Source organism: Pan paniscus, chromosome 17 (assembly GCF_029289425.2).
Source record: "Pan paniscus chromosome 17, NHGRI_mPanPan1-v2.0_pri, whole genome shotgun sequence".
NCBI classification, from domain to species: Eukaryota; Metazoa; Chordata; class Mammalia; order Primates; family Hominidae; genus Pan; species Pan paniscus.
The window spans coordinates 26,249,712-26,272,698 of record NC_073266.2 but is presented as its reverse complement, the minus strand read 5'-3'; the positions used below and the strand labels follow the sequence as shown (position 1 = coordinate 26,272,698).

The following is a 22,987-nucleotide window of genomic DNA, read 5'->3' as shown; positions in this document are numbered from 1 at the left end:
GCATGATCCTCCGCGAGTCTTCGCCCGCCAGGAGCAGGGACGCGTCCCAGCCAACAAGGGGCGCGCGCCCAGACGCACTTTCCCGGCTCGGGGTGCAAGAGAGCCAGGCGGCCGCGGCGCAGCGGAGGGGCTGCGGGCCCGGAACCCAGGCCGGTCAGCGTGTAAGCGCCCCAGCCGGCCGGGCTCCGTGGGGGGTCAGATCCTTGACCCCTACAGCGCGGTAGCGCCTCTCCGAGAGCTCCGGGACCAGCGGCCCGGCCGCCCCCAAAGCCAGCCTCCCTCTCCCTTCCCCGCACCGGGATCCCAGACCAGGGAGGGGGCGCACGTCCGACGGCTGAGGAATAGCAGGGCGCGAGCCGGCCCGGCAGGTGCCCATCGTCGCCCTCTGGGACCCCGGTGGCGCGCTCTGTCCTCCGCGCCACGCTCAGCCACCACCCCGGCTGGCTGGGACCCGGCACCCAGCCGAGCGCGCCGCCCCCTCGGGGACCCGCTGGGCGGGGCTGAGCGAGGCTTGGAGTGCGGGCGAAGGGACGCGGGGCGAACCCAGGGCGCTGCGCCACTTCGGCTGTCTCCAGCGGAGACCGGCACCCTCGCCCCCCGTCTCCGTTCATTGTGCTGTATTCATCCAGCAGATTTTGAAACAATTCTCGTGTAAAAAGGCATTTTACTCCGCGCGTCTTCCTTACAGCCATTTAGTTGGGAGTTTGCGGTGGGCAGGGGGAGGGAGAAGAAACGCCTGCTCTGAATCGGAAAACACCGAAGAGACCAGACCATCTCTTTCAGCAGCAGGAAAGAGAGGAGCCGTCGCAGGAGCCGCACACGTCTCCAACTCTCTATTGCTTTTTGCGCACATTCCTAACTTCCTGACGTCCATCCCAGCGGGCAGGCATGGGGTGTTTGGGCGGCAACAGCAAGACGACGGAAGACCAGGGCGTCGATGAAAAAGAACGACGCGAGGCCAACAAAAAGATCGAGAAGCAGTTGCAGAAAGAGCGCCTGGCTTACAAGGCTACCCACCGCCTGCTGCTCCTGGGTAAGGCCGAGGGGCGCGCGGCGGCTCCCGGCCCCAGCGGAGCGCACAGCCAGGAGCGGCGAGCGCCAGGCTGGGCGGGCAGGGCCGGGCGAGGGTCGCGCGCACCTCTGGGCCGCGGAGCCCAGACGGCGGCCGGGGCGAGCTCCTCCAGCCAGGAACCCGCGTGTAGGAAATCCCCGTGCTGGGGGAGGAGGATTGCTCAGACCCGGCTAGTGGTAAGAGATGGCAGCGATATCCGGACACAGATCACAGCGTTCTTTCTGTTTGTTTGCAGGGGCTGGTGAGTCTGGGAAAAGCACTATCGTCAAACAGATGAGGATCCTGCACGTCAATGGGTTTAATCCCGAGTAAGAATGTTCAATTTCGGTTTTGCTTCCAAACTGCATGCAAACTTCGTCTCTCTCCCAGACGTCCCAAAAGTGCTTTCTCTAAACAATTTCAATTTATTTGATAATGGAGTAGACATTCAAGGGGGAAAAAATTAGATATTTGCTGTTGGATTTGGTATATTTAGGCAAATCCTTCTTCTGCTAGTGTCTAATGAAAAACTTGCTTAACAAAATATGATTTATAGGTATTCTTGGAGTGTTGATCTGTATTACTGGTATTGCTCTGAGCACACTTAACCAATATCTCGATATATTTTTTCAATATAATATTATTTGTTTGCATCTATTTCAGTTTATAACTGTCAACATATTATCCATGGGATAGATCTAGGTAAAATACATTTACAAGTGTAACTGCATGTTATATTTATATGCAATATCCATAGCGATTTTGCCTAGTTTTTCTGTAACCTGCATAGTTGTTTAAAGCTATAGATTTTTTTTAAAATGTGTGCATTCAAGTTTGTTTAGAGTACAAATTAGAAAAGAAGGGTGCTTTCCTTTCCCAGATAAAACCTTTGCAGATGTCTTGGGGGTTGATACCTCTAGTGAAACCAGTCTAGGTCAGTGCTGTAGCTGGAAATTTAAAATCCCACTCAATTGATTGGAATCAGTGCTAAGAGTAAATTAAGCTAATAACAACTCTCTTTCAATACAGGGAAAAGAAACAGAAAATTCTGGACATCCGGAAAAATGTTAAAGATGCTATCGTGGTAAGGACTTTTTTAAATGATTGTTTACTAGAAAAGTCAAGTGCTCTTCATTCTAAAACTGTGTAGACAGAAATTACATATTGTAGATTATCATACATGGAGCCTAAATGTTTATCCATATTTTTTTCTTATTCCATTTTAGACAATTGTTTCAGCAATGAGTACTATAATACCTCCAGTTCCGCTGGCCAACCCTGAAAACCAATTTCGATCAGACTACATCAAGAGCATAGCCCCTATCACTGACTTTGAATATTCCCAGGTAAGAAATGCTTACTGAAATATTCTAACTAGTGAAAGATGGAACCATTTTTAATAAGGTTTCTTATTGAGAATCAATATTGATACTAATTCATTATTAACTTTCTTTGAAATCCAGCTCTCTAAATGCATAAGAGGAATACTTATTCTGTACCAAAATATTTGTGTTTGTTAAAAATATTAACTACGGCCAGGGGCGGTGGCTCACACCTGTAATCCCAGCGCTTTGGGAGGCCGAGGCGGGCAGATTGCCTGAGGTCAGGAGTTCAAGCCCAGTCTGTCCAACATGGTAAAACCCCATCTCTACGAAAAATACAAAAAAATTAGCTGGGCATGGTAGTGTGCGCCTGTAATCCCAGCTACTCAAGAGGCTGAGGCAGGGGAATTGCTTGATCGACGGAGGTGGAGGTTGCAGTGAGCCGAGATCACGCCACTGCACTGCAGCCTGGGTGACAGAGCGAGACTCCCATCTCAAAAAAAAAAAAAAAAAAAAATTAACTACAATGGGATTGCAAGAAATGCTTTTATGAGTGTATGGGGAAGGCTGATAATCGGGAAGGCAGCATAACTTTAAGAAATACTGATGGTGCTTTTTTTCCTGTCTGTATTCTTAAACTAACAATTAAGCAGTTTCCCAGATAAAAACAGTAGAAATTACATGAGTAGAGAAAAATACTTATGGTAGGTAATTGCTTCCATGGGAATTACAGAAAGAGCAGAATTCAGTTTACTTTGAAGATGCACAGCCTTCAGATCAATTGAGAAAAGAATGCATTGTATAAAAAATGATAGCATGGATCACTTCTGAATGTGTATCATATTAAAATGCAGTTTGGTTCACATTTGCATTATTTAGGGCTGCTTTTCCTAATCACTTGGATGGCAGTATTGCTTATGCAAAAGAGTGACATCAATCTTAGTTTTCTCTCATTTTTCAGAATATACATTTCTTTAAAATATTTGGTCATTTCATAAAGCATGTTTCAAAGGAAAAGTATTTGTTAAGCTTCTCAGAAAGTCATTTTCATTTTTGTTACAGTGCACCAGAAGTGAGTGTGTATGTGTGTGTGTGTGTGTATGTGTATTCATCAATAACAGTCTTTCAAAATTTGTATTGCCTGGCATGGTGGTTTGGAGACATTTTTCATTCTTAGAATCCTCTCTTTGAAGGGAAGCATGTGGAGAAACCAATATGTAAAACAGAGAGACCCCGCCCTGCCTGCAAGGGCTGTGGCCCCTGGCTCACCCCACCCCTTCTCTACAGAGCACCATTGTCCTGTGGGCTCTGTATTGGGATGGCTAATAAGAATGACTTTGTTTCTTCGTTTGTTTGTTTGTTTGTTTTGAGATGGAGTCTCTCTCTGTCGTCCAGGCTGGAGTGCAGTGGTGCGGCTCACTGAAAGCTCCGCCTCCCGGGTTCACGCCATTCTCCTGCCTCAGCCTCCCTAGTAGCTGGGACTACAGGCGCCCGCCACCTCGCCCGGCTAATGTTTTTTGTATTTTTAGTAGAGATGGGGTTTCACCGTGTTAGCCAGGATGGTCTCGATCTCCTGACCTCATGATCCACCCGCCTCGGCCTCCCAAAGTGCTGGGATTACAGGCATGAGCCACCGCGCCCAGCCAAGAGTAACTTTTTTAAAAAGCTTTTATTTTCATCCTTTAATATGATTTTTGCTTCTGATAAGCATGCCAGTGTAGAGCCAGTGATATCTGTAGAATTTCTAAAATGGAGGAGTGAGGAGTGGCACACTGGCTGGAAGAAGGGGCTGGGCATCTGGCCCCATGTCTTTAACTGGATGGCTTGGAGAGGGCAAGGGGTTGACGTGGCAGGGGAAGGGGTCGGCAGAAGATGCTCCAGCCACACCAGGATCCTCTGCTAACTGGAGGTGCAGATGTCCTCCCGGTTCTCACTGATGCTATGTACACTGGCAAAATCACCCAGAACTACATGGTCCTGGTTGAAATCAGGAGTGGTGTTCCCTTTCAACTTCAGATTTAGACATTTGTAGAAAAGCATCTGAGTTCTCGGATTTATCCTATCATGTTTGCCTACAAGTAATCGTAAAACATCTTATATATTTGGGGGGAAATGCTATTCTTAACATCTAGTGAGAAATTAAAATTAAGATTTATTAATTGGTCCCATGTCTTCTTTCTCCTGTTCATAACAGCCTCACGGTTGATGAGGCATCCCATATTCAACCCCAAATCCCGAAACAATTGGTAACTCCCACCTATATTATCTAAGGAATCCAAAACATCTAATTTGTGAAAGTGTTTTTGGAGCTAAATCATGAACATTTTTAATTAAAAACTTGAGAAACCATTTGCTTTGAACACATGTATTTTCAGATAGATAAATTAAGGTTACTTAAAAGTTATTATCAGAAAGCATAATTAATTATCATTACAGTAAGGAGAATTTAGTACCAGCAGATGCAAATGTAATTACAGTGCTCTTTCAGAGGTAATACTTTTGTGGGGGTTAGTTTTACTGGTGTTTTTTAAGCCTAACATTCTGTTGTCTTAAATGTCTATGCACATGTCAAATGAGAGTATATTTTATATATATATATTTATGTATATTTATATATTTTTAACATAGCTCCGACTTATGACTTATATAAATCAGGAAATTAATGTTAAATATGCAACATTCCTTCTGAAAATGCTATTTTTAATTTTAGTATGCACAGAATTTTAGTGACATTTATTTCATAGTGCTTGGAAATATTTATATTACTTATCTTATTAAATTATGTAGTTCTTGGTTTCATATTTTGATGATCCTCATTCAGAATGATATCAAGACAAATCTGACTTATATGCTCCATTGGAAAATTAACTTTTATTTAAAAGAATGTATGTTTTTTATAAACATACAAGTAGAGCTAAATCAAGTATTTTAATAGTAAACAAAACACTGTTTTACTCAATCCAGTACTTTTTTGAGATTGAATCCTTGAGAAAGCCTGTCAGTGTCATGGTTCAATTATTTGAGGGTCTTAAGTTAATTTTCCTGTAGGGGGTAAGATAACTTTTGAAACAAATACATTATATTAAAGTTAAAAATTAATTTTAGGGTTCTTCAATTTAAGAAGGAAAAGGAGAAGAATAACTTATCTTAGAAACAAACATCTTGAGAATTTTCTCTGAGAATATTGCACATGGGGGAAATACGGGTGGGTTGCTCTTTGGGTCTTTTGCTCTCTGTGGTGTCTTTCATTTGAATTTCAGTTGAATTCCGTGAATCTGAAGTTGTAACAGAAAGCAGGCAAATGTGGTTAGTACCTATCAGCCAAGGGCTGCTGTGGGGAGGTCAGAGAGACTCGGAGGCTGGATCTTATCATCAGCCTTACAGGCCAGGTGTGTCCGGACACACGAAGCTTTGGAGGGTTCTAAGCAGTGGAGCCATGAGATCTCATTGTGTTTCATCAAGATCACTCTGGCTGTGGGTGGAGAACGGATTGTGGGGAGGCAGGAGTTGAAGGAGGGCAACCACTTCGGAGACTAGTCTAATAATACAGTGGAAAGGTAATGGGAGAGCTTGCAGTGGGAGGGGATCATGGGGGTGGAGAAAAGTGGCCTGAGTTGGTATTTATTTTGGAAACAACCATTTAGACTTGTCGGCATGTGGATGTGAGTACTGAGGGGAAATAGATCAATCAAGAATGACTCTGAGCGTTTGGGTCTGAATTTCTGCATAGAAGGTAGAAACAGGTTGGGAGGAGGCAGGTATGAGGAGGTTTTGTTTTCCTGGTGAGTTGGAGATGACTATTACAACATCTAAGTGGAGACACCAGGTGGACAGCTGGATGCGTGAGGCCCCAGGAGGAGCCATTGCAGAAGGAAGGGATGTGAGCGGTGGGCAGTGCTGACCGGGGAGTCAAGATGGACATTAAGGTTAAAATGGCTTTGGCGGCTTCAAGGTCACCGGTGACCTTGATAAGGACCCAGGTGGAGGGTATTGAGGAGAGAATGTGATGTGAGTGGGTGCAGGTGGCGGCGGCAGATTAGGCTTTCTGGAGGTTTTGCTGTGGAGGAAGGCTGAGGAGCCAGGCAGCAGCTGGGAAGGTAGGCAAGGTCAAGATGAAAGATACAAAACCCTGTCTGAATGAAAAGGGCTGGAATCACTTGGTAAAGCAGGAGAAAATGACAATACAGAAGAAAGAGGCTGTGTGTGGCAGGAGTCCAGTCCTCGAGAAGAATGGGGTCCAGAACAAAAAAGGACCAGACCACCTCCCCACTTGAGAAGGCAGAGAACAGGTGCAGACGCAGGTATGTTTTCAGATTTGGTGGCAGAGAGGTGAGGGAGGGCTTGTTAGCAAAGGCTTTTCAAGCAAATTGTGAAAGCAAATTGGTAGCTTACATGGGGATGATCGTCTAGTTTTGCAATTATCCATAAACTGGTATTGTTCAGGTTATAATGAACAGTGATGGATGATAAAATTCTTGTGACCTCGAGCTCACGTGATACAGTTATTCCCTTCACAAGCTAGAACTGTAAAGGGGAGTTTCGTACCAGGTCAAAGCAAAAAATAAAAAAACTCCAGTTATCTTCACAGCAAACCGGCAGGATATTTGCTGCAGAATAATGTGAAATCTTTGGAGACAAGGTCAGCATATGTTAAATTTTAATTTCAAATGAAATAACACAAACATATTTTACAACACATAAATCACAATAGAAAAGTACTGGGATTAGCTACAAATAATGAATTGACAGTTGCCTGATTAGAGTTTTTCTCATGAATACACCCAAAGCTTCAGGTTATCTTTGTTCAAGGCTTGACATCCCCCCCGTAAGCCACTCACTAGTTGGCACCATGTCTTAGCAGCCAAATTTTGCATAGCAGCCAGCAGATGCAATGATGCAAAATAAATAGTCTTAAGTGATTATGCTAAAACATAGATTAGCTGATCATTTATGAAATAGGAAAAATAGGCCGGGCGTGGTGGCTCACACCTGTAATCCCAGTACTTTGGGAGGCCAAGGCAGGTCAATCACCTGAGGTCAGGAGTTTGAGACCAGCCTGGCCAACATGGTGAAACCCCGTCTCTACTAAAATTAGAAAAATTAGCCGGGCATGGTGGCGGGCGCCTGTAATCCCAGCTACTAGGGAGTCTGAGGCAGGAGAATAACTTGAATCCAGGAGGCGGAGGTTGCAGTGAGCCAAGATCGTGATATTGCACTCCAGCCTGGGCAACAGAGCGAGACTCTGTCTCAAAAAAAAAAAAAGGAAGAAAAGAAAAGAAAAAAGAAGAAAAATGTTGTGGTTGTCTCCTCCAAAAATCCTTTAGCACCATACCAAGCAAAATCACTGTTGAATTCAGTTGAGTTATTCATTTGTTTCATTTTTATTCTTAAAATGTGGATACTTTATTAGCTCTTTTCAAATTGTATTTTGCTAGTTTTTTCTAAGGGGAAGAGGATAAATCAGGCTAAACAAGAAACAGAAAAGCAGTCTGATCTGTTGGTCAGTACTTTGTCATTACCACCTGGTGTTTCCTAAATTATTACCCAGAGAGCAGAGGTCAGTGTTTTGCCTTCCTCCCGGGTGAGAGCTACTCTGTCACTTTCCAACAGCAGCCCCAAGTCAGGAGGCACCCTGTGTGGCTAACGTCTGAGTGTTCGGTCAGTGTGCAGGCAAAGGAGGCCACAGTGGCCTGGGCCAAGGCCCCGAGAGCCAAACGGCCTGGTGTGACTTTGAGCAAGTGGCCTACGCCCATTGCAGCTTGTGGCCCCTGCATAGAGAGCCAAGTGCGGTGCCCAGCCCAGGGAGTGCCATGCAGAGCCTCAGCGGCTGCTGCCGTGTGCTGCCGCCTCTCCTTGGGAGATGTGTGCAGAATCTCCAGAATGCGGTCAGATTCTTCTGCACAGTATCTGTGTTCCGTCTCCAAGCCTGTGTCTATCTCCTGCTAGAAGGCTTTGTGCTGTGGGTTTTCGTGCGTGTGTCTTTTTTTTTAACCAACCAAGCTGAAGCCCACCGTGTAAATCAGGTCAGCATGAGTTCCTCCACGGCAGCCTCTACTTGGGTTCCCTGCACCCTTGGTGACCATTCCTGCCCAGTACCTCATCAAACCCACCTCCCAGTGCCATCAGAAAATGATGGGGCTGGCTGTGTTCGCTCCCTGAGGACCAGGCCTCTTTCTCCACCGCCTCCTCTCCCCACAGCTCGCTCTTGGAGTGCATCTCCTGCTGGGTGCGCTGCAAACAATCTCCATGTGCCTGCTAACTTAGGTTATGATAGAATCCTCTGAATCCACTTCAGTAAGGACCTGTGGGCACAAGAAGTCAGGGGACAGGCCAATTGGGATGTCACACAGTGTGAAAGAACATGAGGTCCCCACACATACAGCAAAACAGCAACCACCTAATTCAAAATGGTACTGAAATTGATTGCCCCGCAGCCATCCTGTTCTTTGCCTTTTTAGCTAGTGAGGTCTGGTGCATGTTTTATGGGAGAAAGGCAACATTTGAGCTGGTGTAAAAAGGGCACAGTAAACTTTCGCCTTCTGCAGTACACCGAACCTCTTAAAGACGCTTGTATCTGGCATGGAAGGAAAAAGTACCATGTTTTCCTTCCAGTATTTTCAGATGTAATTAATAAATGGAAATTTATTATAGGGGCCCACTTAAGGTCTCACTGCCCCTCTGCTGGGTCTGTCTTGAATGGGAGTCACTGGGAGAAGGGTCTTTGGGCTTGGCGCTTCCCCTGGGTCTTCATAGGGGCTGAGGCAGGGCTGGTAAGGAGCCCCTGCAGGGGGACACAAGGGTGGACAGGGTGCAGACACCCCCAGGCCTGGGATTCTGTGGACAGCATGGTGTTTGTATCTTGAAAGGAGGTCTTAAGGGGAGGTGTGGGGCCAGCCCAAACTGTGTTCAAATTCTAGCCCTGCCAGACCCTTTGTGTGTGACGAGCACACGACCTCATTGCTGTCTGCCTTTTCTCAATGGTACAGTAGAGATGATGGCAACACCTACTTCCTGTGGCTGATGTGAGGATTAAACATGTTAATATCTAAAACAGTGGCTGGGACATGGGCGGTACAGCTTTAAAATGAGCAATCCTGCTCTGCCGGAGGAAGTGGAGCAGAGCTAGCACCATTCTTGGCCTCGCCTCAGTTGCTGGGGCTGGTTGGTGGCTCCACCTCAGTCCACCCGGCCCCCAGGTCCCGTGGTCTGACATGGCTTACTGTCCACTCCCCTCTGGATCCACGGGGAGTCAGTCGCACCCCTTAGCTGTCACCGCCTGCACCTCCACCTCAAGCCAGCATTTATAGGCAGTCCCTTCTGTCCCATGCCAAGAGCTGACATGCCTAATACTTCACAGCCCTCCTGGGAGAAGGCACCCCTAGTTATCCCCAAAGGAAGTGAGGCCCCTGACTGCTCAGGAATCCTCATCCCCGTGCCCTCTCAGAGCACAGGTTCTCATGTGGGAGTCCCCCAGGCTCCCTGGCAGGTTACCGTGGACCTCACTTCATGCCTGTTCTCTGTTACCAGCAGGCCCCAGAGCTCGGCTCTCCTTCTCTTTCTCTACCTTATTTTCAGTTGGATTTTCTTTGCTAACATTGGCCTTGTTCTTTCCCACCATTTCGGCTTGGCCTGTGTCCTGGCCTTCTGATCGTGTGGCTGGCCTAGCCTCAGGTTCTTTGAGGCTGCCTGGAACTCCCCTGGATTTTGCAGATTTCTGTGGGATTTTTCGCCTCGCTCCCTAGGCCTGCAGTTTCTGCCCAGTTTTGCTGCAAGTTCCAATAAGCTGCAGCCTCATTCTTTTGTGCTCACCACAGTGCACCTTTGCTTCGTGCTGTCTAGTGGTAGAAAGGTGAAATGCACCCTGACTGCACCCCTCAAAGGGAGATCATGCTAAAATAAATACTTCACAAATAGTTAGATGTCCTAAGGCATGTTCTCTGGTTTTTAAAAAAGTCCTAGGAAAGACCTTTTTTTAAAATGCACAATAATCTTTCTTGTTCTAATTTGCACACCTGGTTGCTGGAAGCAGTGAACGCCTGTGTCTTAGGCTCAGGGCTGCCGTATTGATTCTACAGGGCCTAACAGAAGTCCCACTTTGCAGAGGAAAACAGTGATGTGTGTTGAAAATAGATGGTGCATGAGGCCTCAGGGACCATTTGGCCTGACAGCCCCAGCTGAGGACAGGGAGGCACAGGAGGTGGAGAGGGAGAGGCAACATGGAAGCTGATTTCATTTGCCAGCTGTGCATGGAGCTTCCCAGTAGTTGGCGAAGATGGAACGTGGCTTCCTGAGCTACCTCTCTTTCCCATGAAAGGTTGTCATCACAGAGTAGTCCATAAGCAACAGTTTTCAGTGGGGCCACATGGAGGTCCCGAAGCTCTTCTGCCAGCACTGTGGAGGGGAAGCGGGTGACATGGAAGAGGTCACGTGGACTGCCCTTGCTTCAGTAATTATTCAGTACACATATTATCCATCTTGTGGACACCAAGATGAATAAGGAACCGCACTTTTCTACCTCTGGCAGGGATACAGGCTTAAGAAATACAGGTGTGTAAGGCTACATTTAAGGAAGTTCTTGGGGCCACCTGGGGACACCCATGCAGCTGGCGTCACACTGAGCTGAATCTTCCTTGAATGGGAAGGGCTTAGAGGGCAGGTGGACATAGAGAGGACAGTGCTTCAGGGTGGGTGGCACCTTCCCTGCAGACCAAAAGCCCAGTCAGGCCACGGCGGGTTAGGGAGAGTCCTGCGAGCCTGGCCAAGGGGCCTGGGCTTCCTCCTCAAGGCTGGGGAGAACCATTCCATGGTTTTCTTTGGGGGAGTGACAAAAATGCAAGGTTTTTTTGGAAGGATCACTTCCGAATTCATAAAGAGGCCAGGCTTTGTATCTGCTGTGGGGATGGTGCTCTGGGAATTTGTCTGTCATTGGACAAAGAGCATTTCCTGTACCAGAAACCCGCTTCCAGGTCTCACATGGCTTATGTCATGATATTAAGGAAGAGGGAAACCCCCACTGAGAATGAGTATTGTATTATTCTGCACATCTGAGATGCTAATAAAAGGAATTTTTATTATTATAGTAAAACATTTCAGTTAGATACATTAACCGTATTAGAGCTTCAATAAAGATACTTTTCTTAAATTCCATTTTTTTCTTTGCAATATTATCATAAGAGGTACTCCTAATCAATGTTAGCTTTTTATTTTGAAGTGATTTTAATCTTTACCTGAACAATACAAAAGAAGTACCAAAGACTCCCACGTGTCCTTCACCCAGATTCATTGATAGCTAATGTGTGGCCACATTCGTGCTCTCACTCTCTCTACACTAACACACGTTTTTGTGAACGATTTGAGAGTTGGTTGTAGACATCATGCCCCCTTGCCTCTAAATACATCAGTGTGTATTTCCTTAGAATGAGGACATCCACTTCACTTCTGTAACCACAGCACAGGTATCAAAATTAGGAGATTTAACATTAATATGATATCTTTTTTTTTTTTTTTTTTTTTGAACAGAGTCTCGCTCTATCTCCCAGGCTGGAGTGCAGTGGTGCGATCTCGGCTCACTGCAGCCTCCCAAGTAGCTGGGACTACAGGCATAGCGCACCACCATGCCTGGCTAATTTTTGTATTTTTAGTAGAGATGGGATTTCACCATGTTGGCCAGGCTGGTCTCAAACTCCCAGCTTCAAGTGATCCACCTCCCTCCCAAAGTGCCGAGATTACAGGTGTGAGCCACCACATCCGACCATCATTTTGTAATCAACAAACCTTACTCAGATTTTACCAAGAGTCTCAATAATTTAATGAAATAATAGCGGTAACAATAATAATAAATAATGATATTGGTAACTCTGGTCAGTAATCTAATCCAGGATCAGCCATGACATTTAACTTCCATTTCTCTCTATGCTAGAACAGTTGCTCAGCCGACCTTTTTTGTCATGACCTTGGCCTGACATTGACTTTGTAGAACACCCACACTCAGAGTTCCTTTGAGGTTTTGTATTTGGAGCAACAGCAGAGAAGTGATCATGAATCCTTCCTTCTCAGTGCATCTGTGATGTTAACTCTGGTCACTAGTTAAGGTGGGGTCTGCTTCTATATAGACGCCCTTTTTCCCTTGGTAATTTATAAGTAAATTCCAGGAATGTTTTTTGAAACTGTACAAATATCCTGTTTTTTGGGTTTTTTGTTTTTTTTTTTTTTTGAGACAGAGTCTTGCTCTGTCGCCCAGGCTAGAGTGCAGTGGCACAAGCTCGGCTCACTGCAACCTCCTCCCTTCAAGTTCAAGCAGTTCTCCTGCCTCAGCCTCCTGAGTAGCTGGAATTACAGGCACCTGCCACCATGCCCAGCTAATTTTTTTGTATTTTTAGTAGAGACGGGGTTTCACTATGTTGGCCAGGCTGGTCTCAAACTCCCAACCTTAAGTAATCCGCCCACCTTGACCTCCCAAGGTGTTGGGATTACAGGCGTGAGCCACCATGCCTGGCCCAAATATCCTGTTCTTATCAAAACTCACACTCTAGTTTTCACACACCAGTAGGCTTGAGCAATAAATATGTAAGGGAGAAAACTGCTCAATCTTTTGACTTTCTAAATACCATGATTAAAATAAAATAGGTGGCCCATGCCTGTAATCCCTGCACTTTGGGAGGCCCAGGCGGGCGGATCACTTGAGTCCAGGAGTTTGAGAGACAAGCCTAGGCAACATGGTGAAACCCTGTCTCTACAAAAAATACACTGGGTGTGGTGGCTGCCACCTGAAATAGCAACTTCCTGAGCCTGGGAGGCAGAGGTCACAGTGAGCCATGATCCAGCCACTGCACTCCTGCCTGGGCGGCGGAGTGAGACCCTGTCTCAAAACAAACAAACAAACAACAAAAAAAAGAAAATGGATGTAAGTTCTGTGTAGCTAGGTGGGGTGGGCTGGAGTCAAAAGAAGCAGGCATATCTATGAAAGCTGAATATAATAGACTGTACATACTGAAGACTTTATTTTTGTTAATAAAAGCAAATGGTTAAAAGTTGTTTTACATCTATTCTTCAAATATCTATAAAATCAGTTGATGTTCCTTATGGTTAACAACACAGGCTGCCCCATAAAAATACCTGATGAAAAAACAATTAGAAAAAGAAAATGAAGATGGTGATGCTGCTTTGTCATCATAAAAAAGGCATCATTTCATGCTCTTGATAATAAAAGCACATGGAGGACCAGCCACAACAGCGACCTCTCAAACTCACCAGCACACCAAGAAATCGGGGCTTGAGCCACATGACCATTTTTATCTAAAGTGTTTTTTCTTATAGAAAATGAATTAAAGGGCCACAAAGTAATTAAGGCAACTTTTTTTGGTTTTTAAATTTTTTGATGGATATATAATAGTTGTACATGTTTATAGGGTACGTGTGATATTTTGATACAAGCATACAGTAAGTTATCAAATTAGAGTAATTGGAATATCCGTCACCTCACACATTTATCATTCCTTTGTGTTAGGACTATTCTAATTCCAGTCCTCTAGGTATTTTGAAATATACAATAAATTATTAAGTTACAGTTGCCCCATGGTGCTCCTCAATACTGTATCTTATTCCTTCTATGCATCTGTACTTTTGTGCCCGTTAATCATTCTCTCTTCACCCACCTCCCCACTATTCTTCCCAGCCTCTGGTAAGCATCATTCTGTTCTCTACCTCTATGAGGTCCACTTTTTAACTCCCACATGGGAGTGAGAACATGTGATATTTGTCTTCCTCTGCTTGGCTTATTTCCCCTAACACATGTTCGTTCTATCCATGTTGCTGCAAATGACAGGACTTCATTTTTTTTCACTGCTGAATAATATTCCATTGTGTACTTGTGTACCATTTTTTTATTATTATTTCTTGGATAGGATGTCTTTGAAACTTCAAATCCTTTGAAAATGTGAGGCTGAACAAAAAAGATTTTTGTTTCCAAAGTTCGCCTCCAGTTTGAATGTATTGGAAGTTTGTTGTTCATCTCTAAGGACACTTGCTCTTTTCAGAAGAATATGGCGTTAAACATACCTTAAGTATTAGAGCATTTTGTTCTTATCGTTGCTAGTTTTATGTAACTGAGAGAAAATATTTTGAACGTCTTAGCACTCTCTCAGGAATCAGTAGAAGGAGCAGAGCGAGGAGGCTATTCTTATGCCAAATTAAGACTTAAATGAGTCAACACGTGTGGTTTGTGAGAAAAGCACACTAGGTTTTAAGAGGCAGAATAATGAAGTTGTTCTTGAGGAAGGTTCCTTTGAAACACTGGCTTTCTTATTTTTTAGTTTTGCATGAGAATGTCATCCATGAAGGTGTGGGGGTTTTTTCACCTTTAAAATAATCTCATCCTTTTTTTATCCTGTCATCTTCATGGCATAAATTGAATTAAATCAACTGTATGCATAACATTCTCACTACACAAAGCAATTCCATTTTTAATTTGTGTTTGTATTTGTTTGGATAGGAAATATTTGTGGATGGCATAAAATCCAAAAGATACAAAGGAGCAGGGAGGGAAGAGGCTGCTCCTGCCCAGCCCCCCAGAGTCCCCAGAGACAGCCACTGTGGTGTTTCAACAGAATGGTTGGCCTTAAACTGACTTCGAGTCCCCAAAGGGCGATCTTCTCAACCTACTTTTATCTTGTAGTGAAGAGAATCTGTTATAAAATGTTACCGTAGTTAATCTTGTTAGTATGGGGCAAATATCTAACCTGAATTGCCAAGTAAATGTTTTCCAAGTGAAATTTAACAATAGAGTAAGTTAGCTGGAAACTGCTTGGGTGCTGAGACCAAATGCCGGAGTACTTAATTGCAAAAATATAGAACGATTTTATTAGACAACCATGAAATACTGGTGTTTTAAAGCGTAGAAGCTGCAGACTTCCTCACTGAGGGAGATCATAAATTGAACAGTTAAGCCAGGCAGGACGTTTGGAGGGCATTTGATGTAGGTTCAGCGTGGCTAATAACCTGGGATGGCATTTGGTAGTTCTTCGGGACATTTCTCTAACTTTACAGGTCCTTACTACATGTCATCTTTCTCACAAGAGTTTCCTGTTCAGTCTGTACCCAACCTGTATTCTTCCTTTTGGCTTTAAGACATTTTGTCCCTCCCATACACATTTGTATTTTACAGACCCAGTTTGATATTTCTGCCCAGGAAGAAATCCCTGACTTCCCTCCCATATGCCATGCGTGCACACTTGCATTCTCTGCACCTTTATGCTTGCACACTTGCTCTCTGTGTGCCTTTACATTTGCATGCTTCCTCTCTGTGCACCCTTATGCTTACACACCTGTTCTCTGTGCCCCCTTATGCTTGCACACGTGCACTCTAGGCACCCTTATGCTTGCACATTTGCTCTCTGCCTTTACACTTGCATGCTTACTCTGCATCCTTATGCTTACAAACCTGCTCTCTGTGCACACTTACACTTGCACACTTGCCTCTGAGCACCCTTATGCTTGTACCCCTGCCGCTGTGCACCCTTTTGCTTGCACAGTTGCTCTCTGTGCACCTTATGCTTGCATGCTTGCTCTTGCTGCTTGCATGCCTGCACTGTGTGCATCCTTACACTTGCATGCTTGCACTGTGTGCATCCTTACACTTGCATGCTGTACTCTGTGAGCCCTTGTGCTTGCACACTTGCACTCTCCACGCCCTTGGCTATGCATGCTTGTTCTCTGTGCACCCTTAGCTCATACACTTACATTCTGTGTGCTCTTGCACTTGCACACTTGCTCTCTGTGTTCCCTTAGTTTGCACAATTGCACTCTGTGCATCCTTGCACTTGCACGCTTGCTGTCTGTGCACGCTTACACTTCCATGCTTGCTCTCTGTGTACCCTTACTTTTGCGTGCTCCATCCCACCAGGTCTTGCTCTTACCGTCTTCAAAACCCTGCTTTGCCTGCTTTTTTTTCTTCCTCTACCTGAAACACTAAGATTTCCAAGAACACAGTTTGCATGCTGTGTAGATGTCCTTATTTAAATATTGATTTGCCAAAGGTTAGTCTTGAGCACTTAGTAAGTTCTTAGTAAGACCCAAATAACTAAAGAAACTAGTTATTTGCCCCCTTTTAAGTCCCTCCAATTAACAAGGCTAGACTTATTTAGAAAGCGCATTTATGTGTCATATTTGACATTTTTTATGCCTGACCTTTGATTCTTAAAGCTCATAGTATGATGAGTCGTGTAGAGTTTTTCCACTAAACATGCCTTTACTGAGGATAGGAACTTGACATGGCATTTGGCATATAGTTATGCTCAGTAAATGTACATAAAGCCACGTATTTATCAACACCGTACTCAGGACCATGAGTTACACAAAGGAAGTGTTAGTTATGACCTCTGGCCTCAAAAGCCTTACCACTTAGTGAAGGAAAGGATGTCTGTAATATATAATGTATAGGCCGGGCACCGTGGCTCACACCTGTAATTCCAGCACTTTCAGAGGCTGAGGCAGGAGGATCACCTGAGGGTCAGGAGTTCGAGACCAGCCTGACCAATATGGAGAAACCCCGTCTCTACTAAAAATACAAAATTAGCTGGGCGTGGTGGCACATGCCTGTAATCCCAGCTACTCAGGCAGCTGAGGCAGGAGAATCGCTTGAACCCAGGAGGCAGAGGTTGCGGTGAGCTGAGATCACGCCACTGCACTCCAGCCTGGGCAACAAGAGCGAAACTCCATCTCGAAAAAAAAAAAAAAGGCCAGGCGCAGTGGCTCACACCTGTAATCCCAACACTTTGGGAGGCCGAGGCGGGCGGATCACGAGCTCAGGAGATCAAGAACATCCTGGCTAACATGGTGAAACTCCGTCTCTACTAAAAATACAAAAAATTAGTCAGGCCTGGTGACGGATGCCTGTAGTCCCAGCTACTCGGGAGGCTGAGGCAGGAGAATGGTGTGAACCTGGGAGGTGGAGCTTGCAGTGAGCCGAGATCGCGCCACTGCACTCCAGCCTGTATATATATATATATAAATATATACATAAATATATACATAAATATATACATAAATATATACATAAATATATATAAATATAATATATATTATATATATAAATATATATAAATATAATATATATATTATATATAAAAATATATATAAATATAATATATATATTATATATAAATATATAAATATAATATATATATTATATATAAATATATAAATAATATATATTTATATATACTATATAATAATATATAGTATATATAATATGTTATATTATATATGTTATATATTATATAACATATATACTATATAACATATTATATATATTATATAATATATGTATATATTATATAATTATTATTATGTATTATATAATACATATATGTATATATAATATATAAATATATATAAAATTATATAAAATATATATAATAATGTGTAATATAAAATTAATGAAAAATAAGACATGTAGTTTAGTGCTAACTCATGTGGTATAGACTAGACATTCTGTAGCCATTCAGAAAAGAAGATTAATAAGGACTATTGTGCTCAGACAAAAGTCTTCATTGTTGCACTTCATACAGTAGGGCTTCCTGGGAAGGTAAAATTGTCATCAGCAGAGCCTAGTCAGGAAGCCATATCCCCATCACAAAATCAAGGCCACTCCTAGCATTGCAGCATCAGTTTCTCAGGTTTGGGGGACAGTAAGCTTTGGCTAGAGCTCAAGAATGAGTCCTTGGTCTACAAACTTGTTCCATGATGTTCAGAAAAATGGAGAGCATCATCTTTTAGCTTAAAGTGAATCCACAGTTGTGGCAGTTAGTTTATTACACATGCACGTAATTACTTAGTGTTTAAAGAAACGTTGGTAAAGAATATGTTCAGACAAATTGAAGTATATATTTTTTATTTCATGAAGCACGTAAGTTTATGGCAAAAAGATAAACAAATGTTGGTTGCTTCAGTCATTTCCATTCATTTTCTCATCCCAAGTGGAGGTAAAATGATCCTTACTACAATCTTGCTTATCCTACCTATTTACACACGTCTAAAATATACACACACATGCACACACACAGGTACACGTAGAGGCAGAATCATGCACAAAATACGTAAATGATGAACATTTTTTAACAAATATTACCAAATATTGATGGGCTATGGCAGTGTTGTTTTTGAAAAATATGTAACATGACTTTAATATTTTTATAGTTTTCAGAATTAGAATCATAGGGAAAATGTTTTAATTAGATAATTCAACTTTTTATGTGTCTGTAGTGGTGTACTATAAAAGCAAATTATAAAGCATTATTAAATATTCATAATAATTTTTAATATTACCTGCATTATGAATTTAACTAAAATAAAGTGAGTTATACATTTTTAATTGAGTTGTTTCAATAGCTGGAAGCATCCTGAAGCATTATATTAATTTTTGAACTATTTGAATTCAAACTGAGTATGATTTGAAAATAAATTCATAATTTAAAAACAAAAATAAAAATATTACCAAATATTAAACTTACCTTAATGATTATTCTTCAGAAACATCTGAAAAGAATGATATTTTCATAGCAAAACCTTTAGAATCATCTCTGAAAAAAGAAAAAAGGGAAAACATATTTTCTCTTAATTTTCCTCCCTACTGCCACCACCCATGTGAGAATCATATGAGTTTGACCACCCATTATTCTTGATTGTTTCTAGAGCTGTCTATGCAATCTCAGTCAAACGAGTAATTTTTAACCAGAGTATTTGTAGAGAAATAACAGTTATTTGAGTTTTTGTTTTTATTAAAAATAATGTTAAAGATTTTATGGCATTATTATCAGGTTGCATTTTTTTTAATCCACAGGAGTGCACCATTACCCTAAAGAATACCTTTTAAATTATTGGGAGGTTCCTATCTCCATTTTCTCAAGCTTAAATAATCTCCTTAAATAATCTAAATTTTAGATATTATGTAAGTGTTCTAATACTTTACATATTGAATGAAGATATATCATTTTAAGGTATTTAGTTTTAAATTTAAGTTTTTTAAAAATAGTTCTTAAGGTGTTACATGTTTACTTTTTTTGTTAAATCACGTGGCATCAGCTGACATCTTTAACTGCTTGAAAGAATTAAGCCAATAAATATTATCATGGCCAGGTGCGGTGGCTCACACCTGTAATCCCAGCACTTAGGGAGGCCAAGGCAGGTGAATCACCTGAGGTCGGGAGTTTGAGACCAGCCTGGCCAACATGATCAAACCCTGTCTCTACTAAAAAAATACAAAAAATTAGCCAGGCGTGGTGGCAGGCCTCTGTAATCCCAGCTACTCGGGAGGCTGAGGCAGGAGAATTGCTTGAACCTGGGAGGCAGAGGTTGCAGTGAGCCGAAGTCGTGCCACTGCTCTCCAGCCTGGGCAACAAGAGTGAAACTCTGTAAAAAAAAAAAAAAAGAAAAGAAAAAAAAAGATTATCATTAGTGTTTCTTATTTCTTTGGTTAAAATGTTATAGTGAGTAGTGTGTTATATCATCATGTGAATTTTCATAACTTATTGGAAGTTAATGTTAATGTTAACATTAACTAATTGGAAGTTAATGATAATGAAATTAATCATTATCAGTTTTATATGAACAGGCATTTCATTTTTTTTTCTAAATGATGACCTGATATGTGTCAGGAACTATGTTCAGCATTGGAAATACTAAGCTGAATTGTGTACACCCACGGGAATTCTCACAGGGCTCGCAGAGCTTAAACCCCTAGGACACACTGTCATGTTGGCAAGGGGAAGGTGGACACAGCCCTTTGGGAGAAATAGTGGTGCTATCCCAGGGAAGGTGAGGGATGGCCTGGCCTTTGAAGAATGGGTGAATTCGGCAGGTAGACCAGGGACAGTGGCAAGTGCAGTGTGGCCAGCACAGCCCTGTGTGCAAATTTTTTTGTTGTTTGTTTGTTTTGAGATGGAGTCGCACTCTGTCACCCAGGCTGGAGTACAGTGGTGCGATCTCAGCTCACTGCAACCTCCTCCTTCCGGGTTCAAGCGATTCTCCTGCCTCAGCCTCCCCAGTAGCTGGAATTACAGGTGTGTGACACCACGCCTGGCTAATTTTTTTGTTTTTTTTAGTAGTAGAGATTAGGTTTCGCCATGTTGGCCAGCCTGGTCTCGAACTCCTGACCTCAGGTGATCTACCTGCCTCAGCCTCCCAAAGTGCTGGGATTACAGGTGCCCCGCCCCATGTGCAAATTTGGACACCGCAGAGGTGCTCCTTCTCAGAAGTCCCCCACATCATACAAATCATTTCAAGAGCATCTAGCCCTACAGGAAGATCACGGAGAGACATTCTTGGACTTTTTTATTACACTTGCTCCAGTGTAAAATTTTATGGTATGAATACAGTATGACTATTATAGCAGAAATAAATAACACCAGGACAGATAATAGAAAAGAGTTATAAGAAATTCAGGAAATGTATGTGCTTCAATAAAAAGAATGCTTTAAATTGTCCTAGTTGATTTTATTGAAGGTAAATTTGAAATTCCATACTTAGTATTTAAGTCAAATTACCACTCATGCTTCTCTTGTGGTTGTCTTTACTGAGAAATTCAGGAGACTACATCTTTGCAGGTTTCTCACTTCAATTCCATGCCCATCAGTTTGCCCCCAGTACCGTCCTGTTCCAGGTGATCATAGGGCCAAATAGAGTTGATGTCTCCATTGTGTTTTGACCAAGCTTCCCCATCTGTGCTCTTTTGGTGGCTTTGCCTCGAATCTTAGCATTTCAGCTGGAAGCGCACTTAGGTGTGTCTGATCCAAGACTTCCTCTACAGATGAGCAGGGCATTAGCGCAGCTCTCTGCGAGACTTGTCCAGGGTCATCCAGATGTGCTGACCTGGAGGCAAAGCCAGGACTAGAACCGAGTCTCCCGATTCCTCATCCAGTTCTCTTCTTGTTGCTTCCATTCATGCAGGGTGCGGGTCTGCATTTATACAGTGGAGTTTCATTATCTATTAGGTTGAACTATTAAAAATTGCCAATATTTGGCCAATTTTGAGCTCTGATATGGCAGTTTCTTACGGTTCAACCCGTTAGATTACATGTCACCTGTCAGTCTGTCATTACAGTCCCTTACATCCCTGTCCTGGGAAGACAGCATTGCCATTGAGTGGTAGGTATCCTCCCTGCAGACAGAGGCCCCGTCACAGTGGGCCCAGCCCTACCCTTCTATGCTACAGGCTCAGGTCTGCACCTGCCTTTGTGCTTCACTCTCAGCAGTGACATCTGCTGCATCCCTCACTTGCCACCATCATCTCTACTGGGAGCCTTCCCTGACCTCTGAGATGAGAGGCAGCCAGTTCTCCCAAAGACACACGGCCCCTGGGTTGTCTGGCACCAAGGTGTCCCCTTACCAGGGCTTGCACGTCTCATGTCCACTGCCCACCCATAGTTACCCATTTTTTGTGGCTAAGCACATAACATGCTCACTTACCTACAATTGCAACAACTAGAAGTTAGAGCAGTCTGTTTAAAAGGCTTTGTGTAAATCACCCTGAAAGATTCCTGGTATGTGTTGGAGCAGGAGATAAACGGGATGACACACTACATAACCAGTATCTGAAATGGTCCCCACGGTAGGCTTGATACTGTTTCTTAAGGCTCTTTTTTGAAAAGAGAGGAAACAAAATAGTACCAAAAATCTCATAATAGGCCAGATGCAGTGGCTCATCCCTTTAATCCCAGCACTTGGGGAGTCCGAGGTTGGAGGAACGCTTGAGTGCAGGAGTTCAAGACCAGACCAGCCTGGGCAAAATTATGAGACCCCATCTCTACAAAAAATCTTGTATAAAAATAAAAAAAATAGCCGGGCATGGTGTTGTAGGCCTGTGGTCCCAGCTTTTCGGGAGGCCAAGGCAGGAGGATCACCTGAGCCCAGGCAGTCAAGACTGTAATGACCTATGATTGCAGCACTGTGCTCTAGCCTGATGACAGAGGAAGACCTTGTCTCAAAAGAAAAATCTCACGATAGTTTTACGCATATGATTATATAAAAACAATCGCATCTGAGTAATTTCAGTGACTAGAGTAAAAGTTTCTTAACATTATGGTTAAGAGTGCAGACTTTGCAATTGGTCTCACCTCTGCCTCTTCCTGTCTATGTAATCTTTGTTGAGTTGATTAGTATCTCTATGCTCAGTTTCCTCATCTGTAAAATGGGGATAATAATAATAATGCCTAGCACATGAAGCTTTTTGGGGGAATTAAATACAATAATACATCTGAAGTGCCGGGCCCTGTGCCTGACACACCTTAAACATTCAGTAAATGTGAGATGTCATCCTGGTCACCCTTCACCGTGCGTAATGTTATGTGTGTGTGCTGCCTTTTCAGATGTTGCCGAGTGCTGAAGCCACGCACGGGGCCCAGTTTGACTCGGCACTTCTTGGTGTGGCCAAAGAACAAGCCTGGCTCTGAATTAAGAGTCAGGCTGTGGTGTTTTCAGGGAACTTTCTCTGCCTTCTGTCAGTTTTCAAGGCTTGGCATTGCATGGGAAGAGTCAACAAATACTACATTCTGCAGAAAGTATTGTGGTCTGAAATAGTGTAGACTAAAATATAAAGAAAAACCAAATTGGGATTTTAAAA

General features: G+C 43.2%; 1 protein-coding gene across 2 annotated transcripts in view; it reads left to right on the top strand.

The window, feature by feature from the left end:
* The window catches only part of GNAL (G protein subunit alpha L), a 195,374-nt gene that overhangs the window by 61,464 nt on the left and 110,923 nt on the right, over window positions 1-22,987 (top strand). Inside the window, exons 1-4 of one of the 2 annotated variants that reach the window (XM_034943393.3) lie at window positions 523-1,033; window positions 1,308-1,380; window positions 2,081-2,135; window positions 2,278-2,397. In XM_034943393.3, the coding sequence (XP_034799284.1) occupies window positions 889-1,033; window positions 1,308-1,380; window positions 2,081-2,135; window positions 2,278-2,397 (393 nt within the window). In that variant the 5' untranslated portion in view covers window positions 523-888. Of the gene's footprint in view, window positions 1-522; window positions 1,034-1,307; window positions 1,381-2,080; window positions 2,136-2,277; window positions 2,398-22,987 lie in introns of those variants that run through there. The other variant, XM_034943391.3, reaches the window with a different exon arrangement.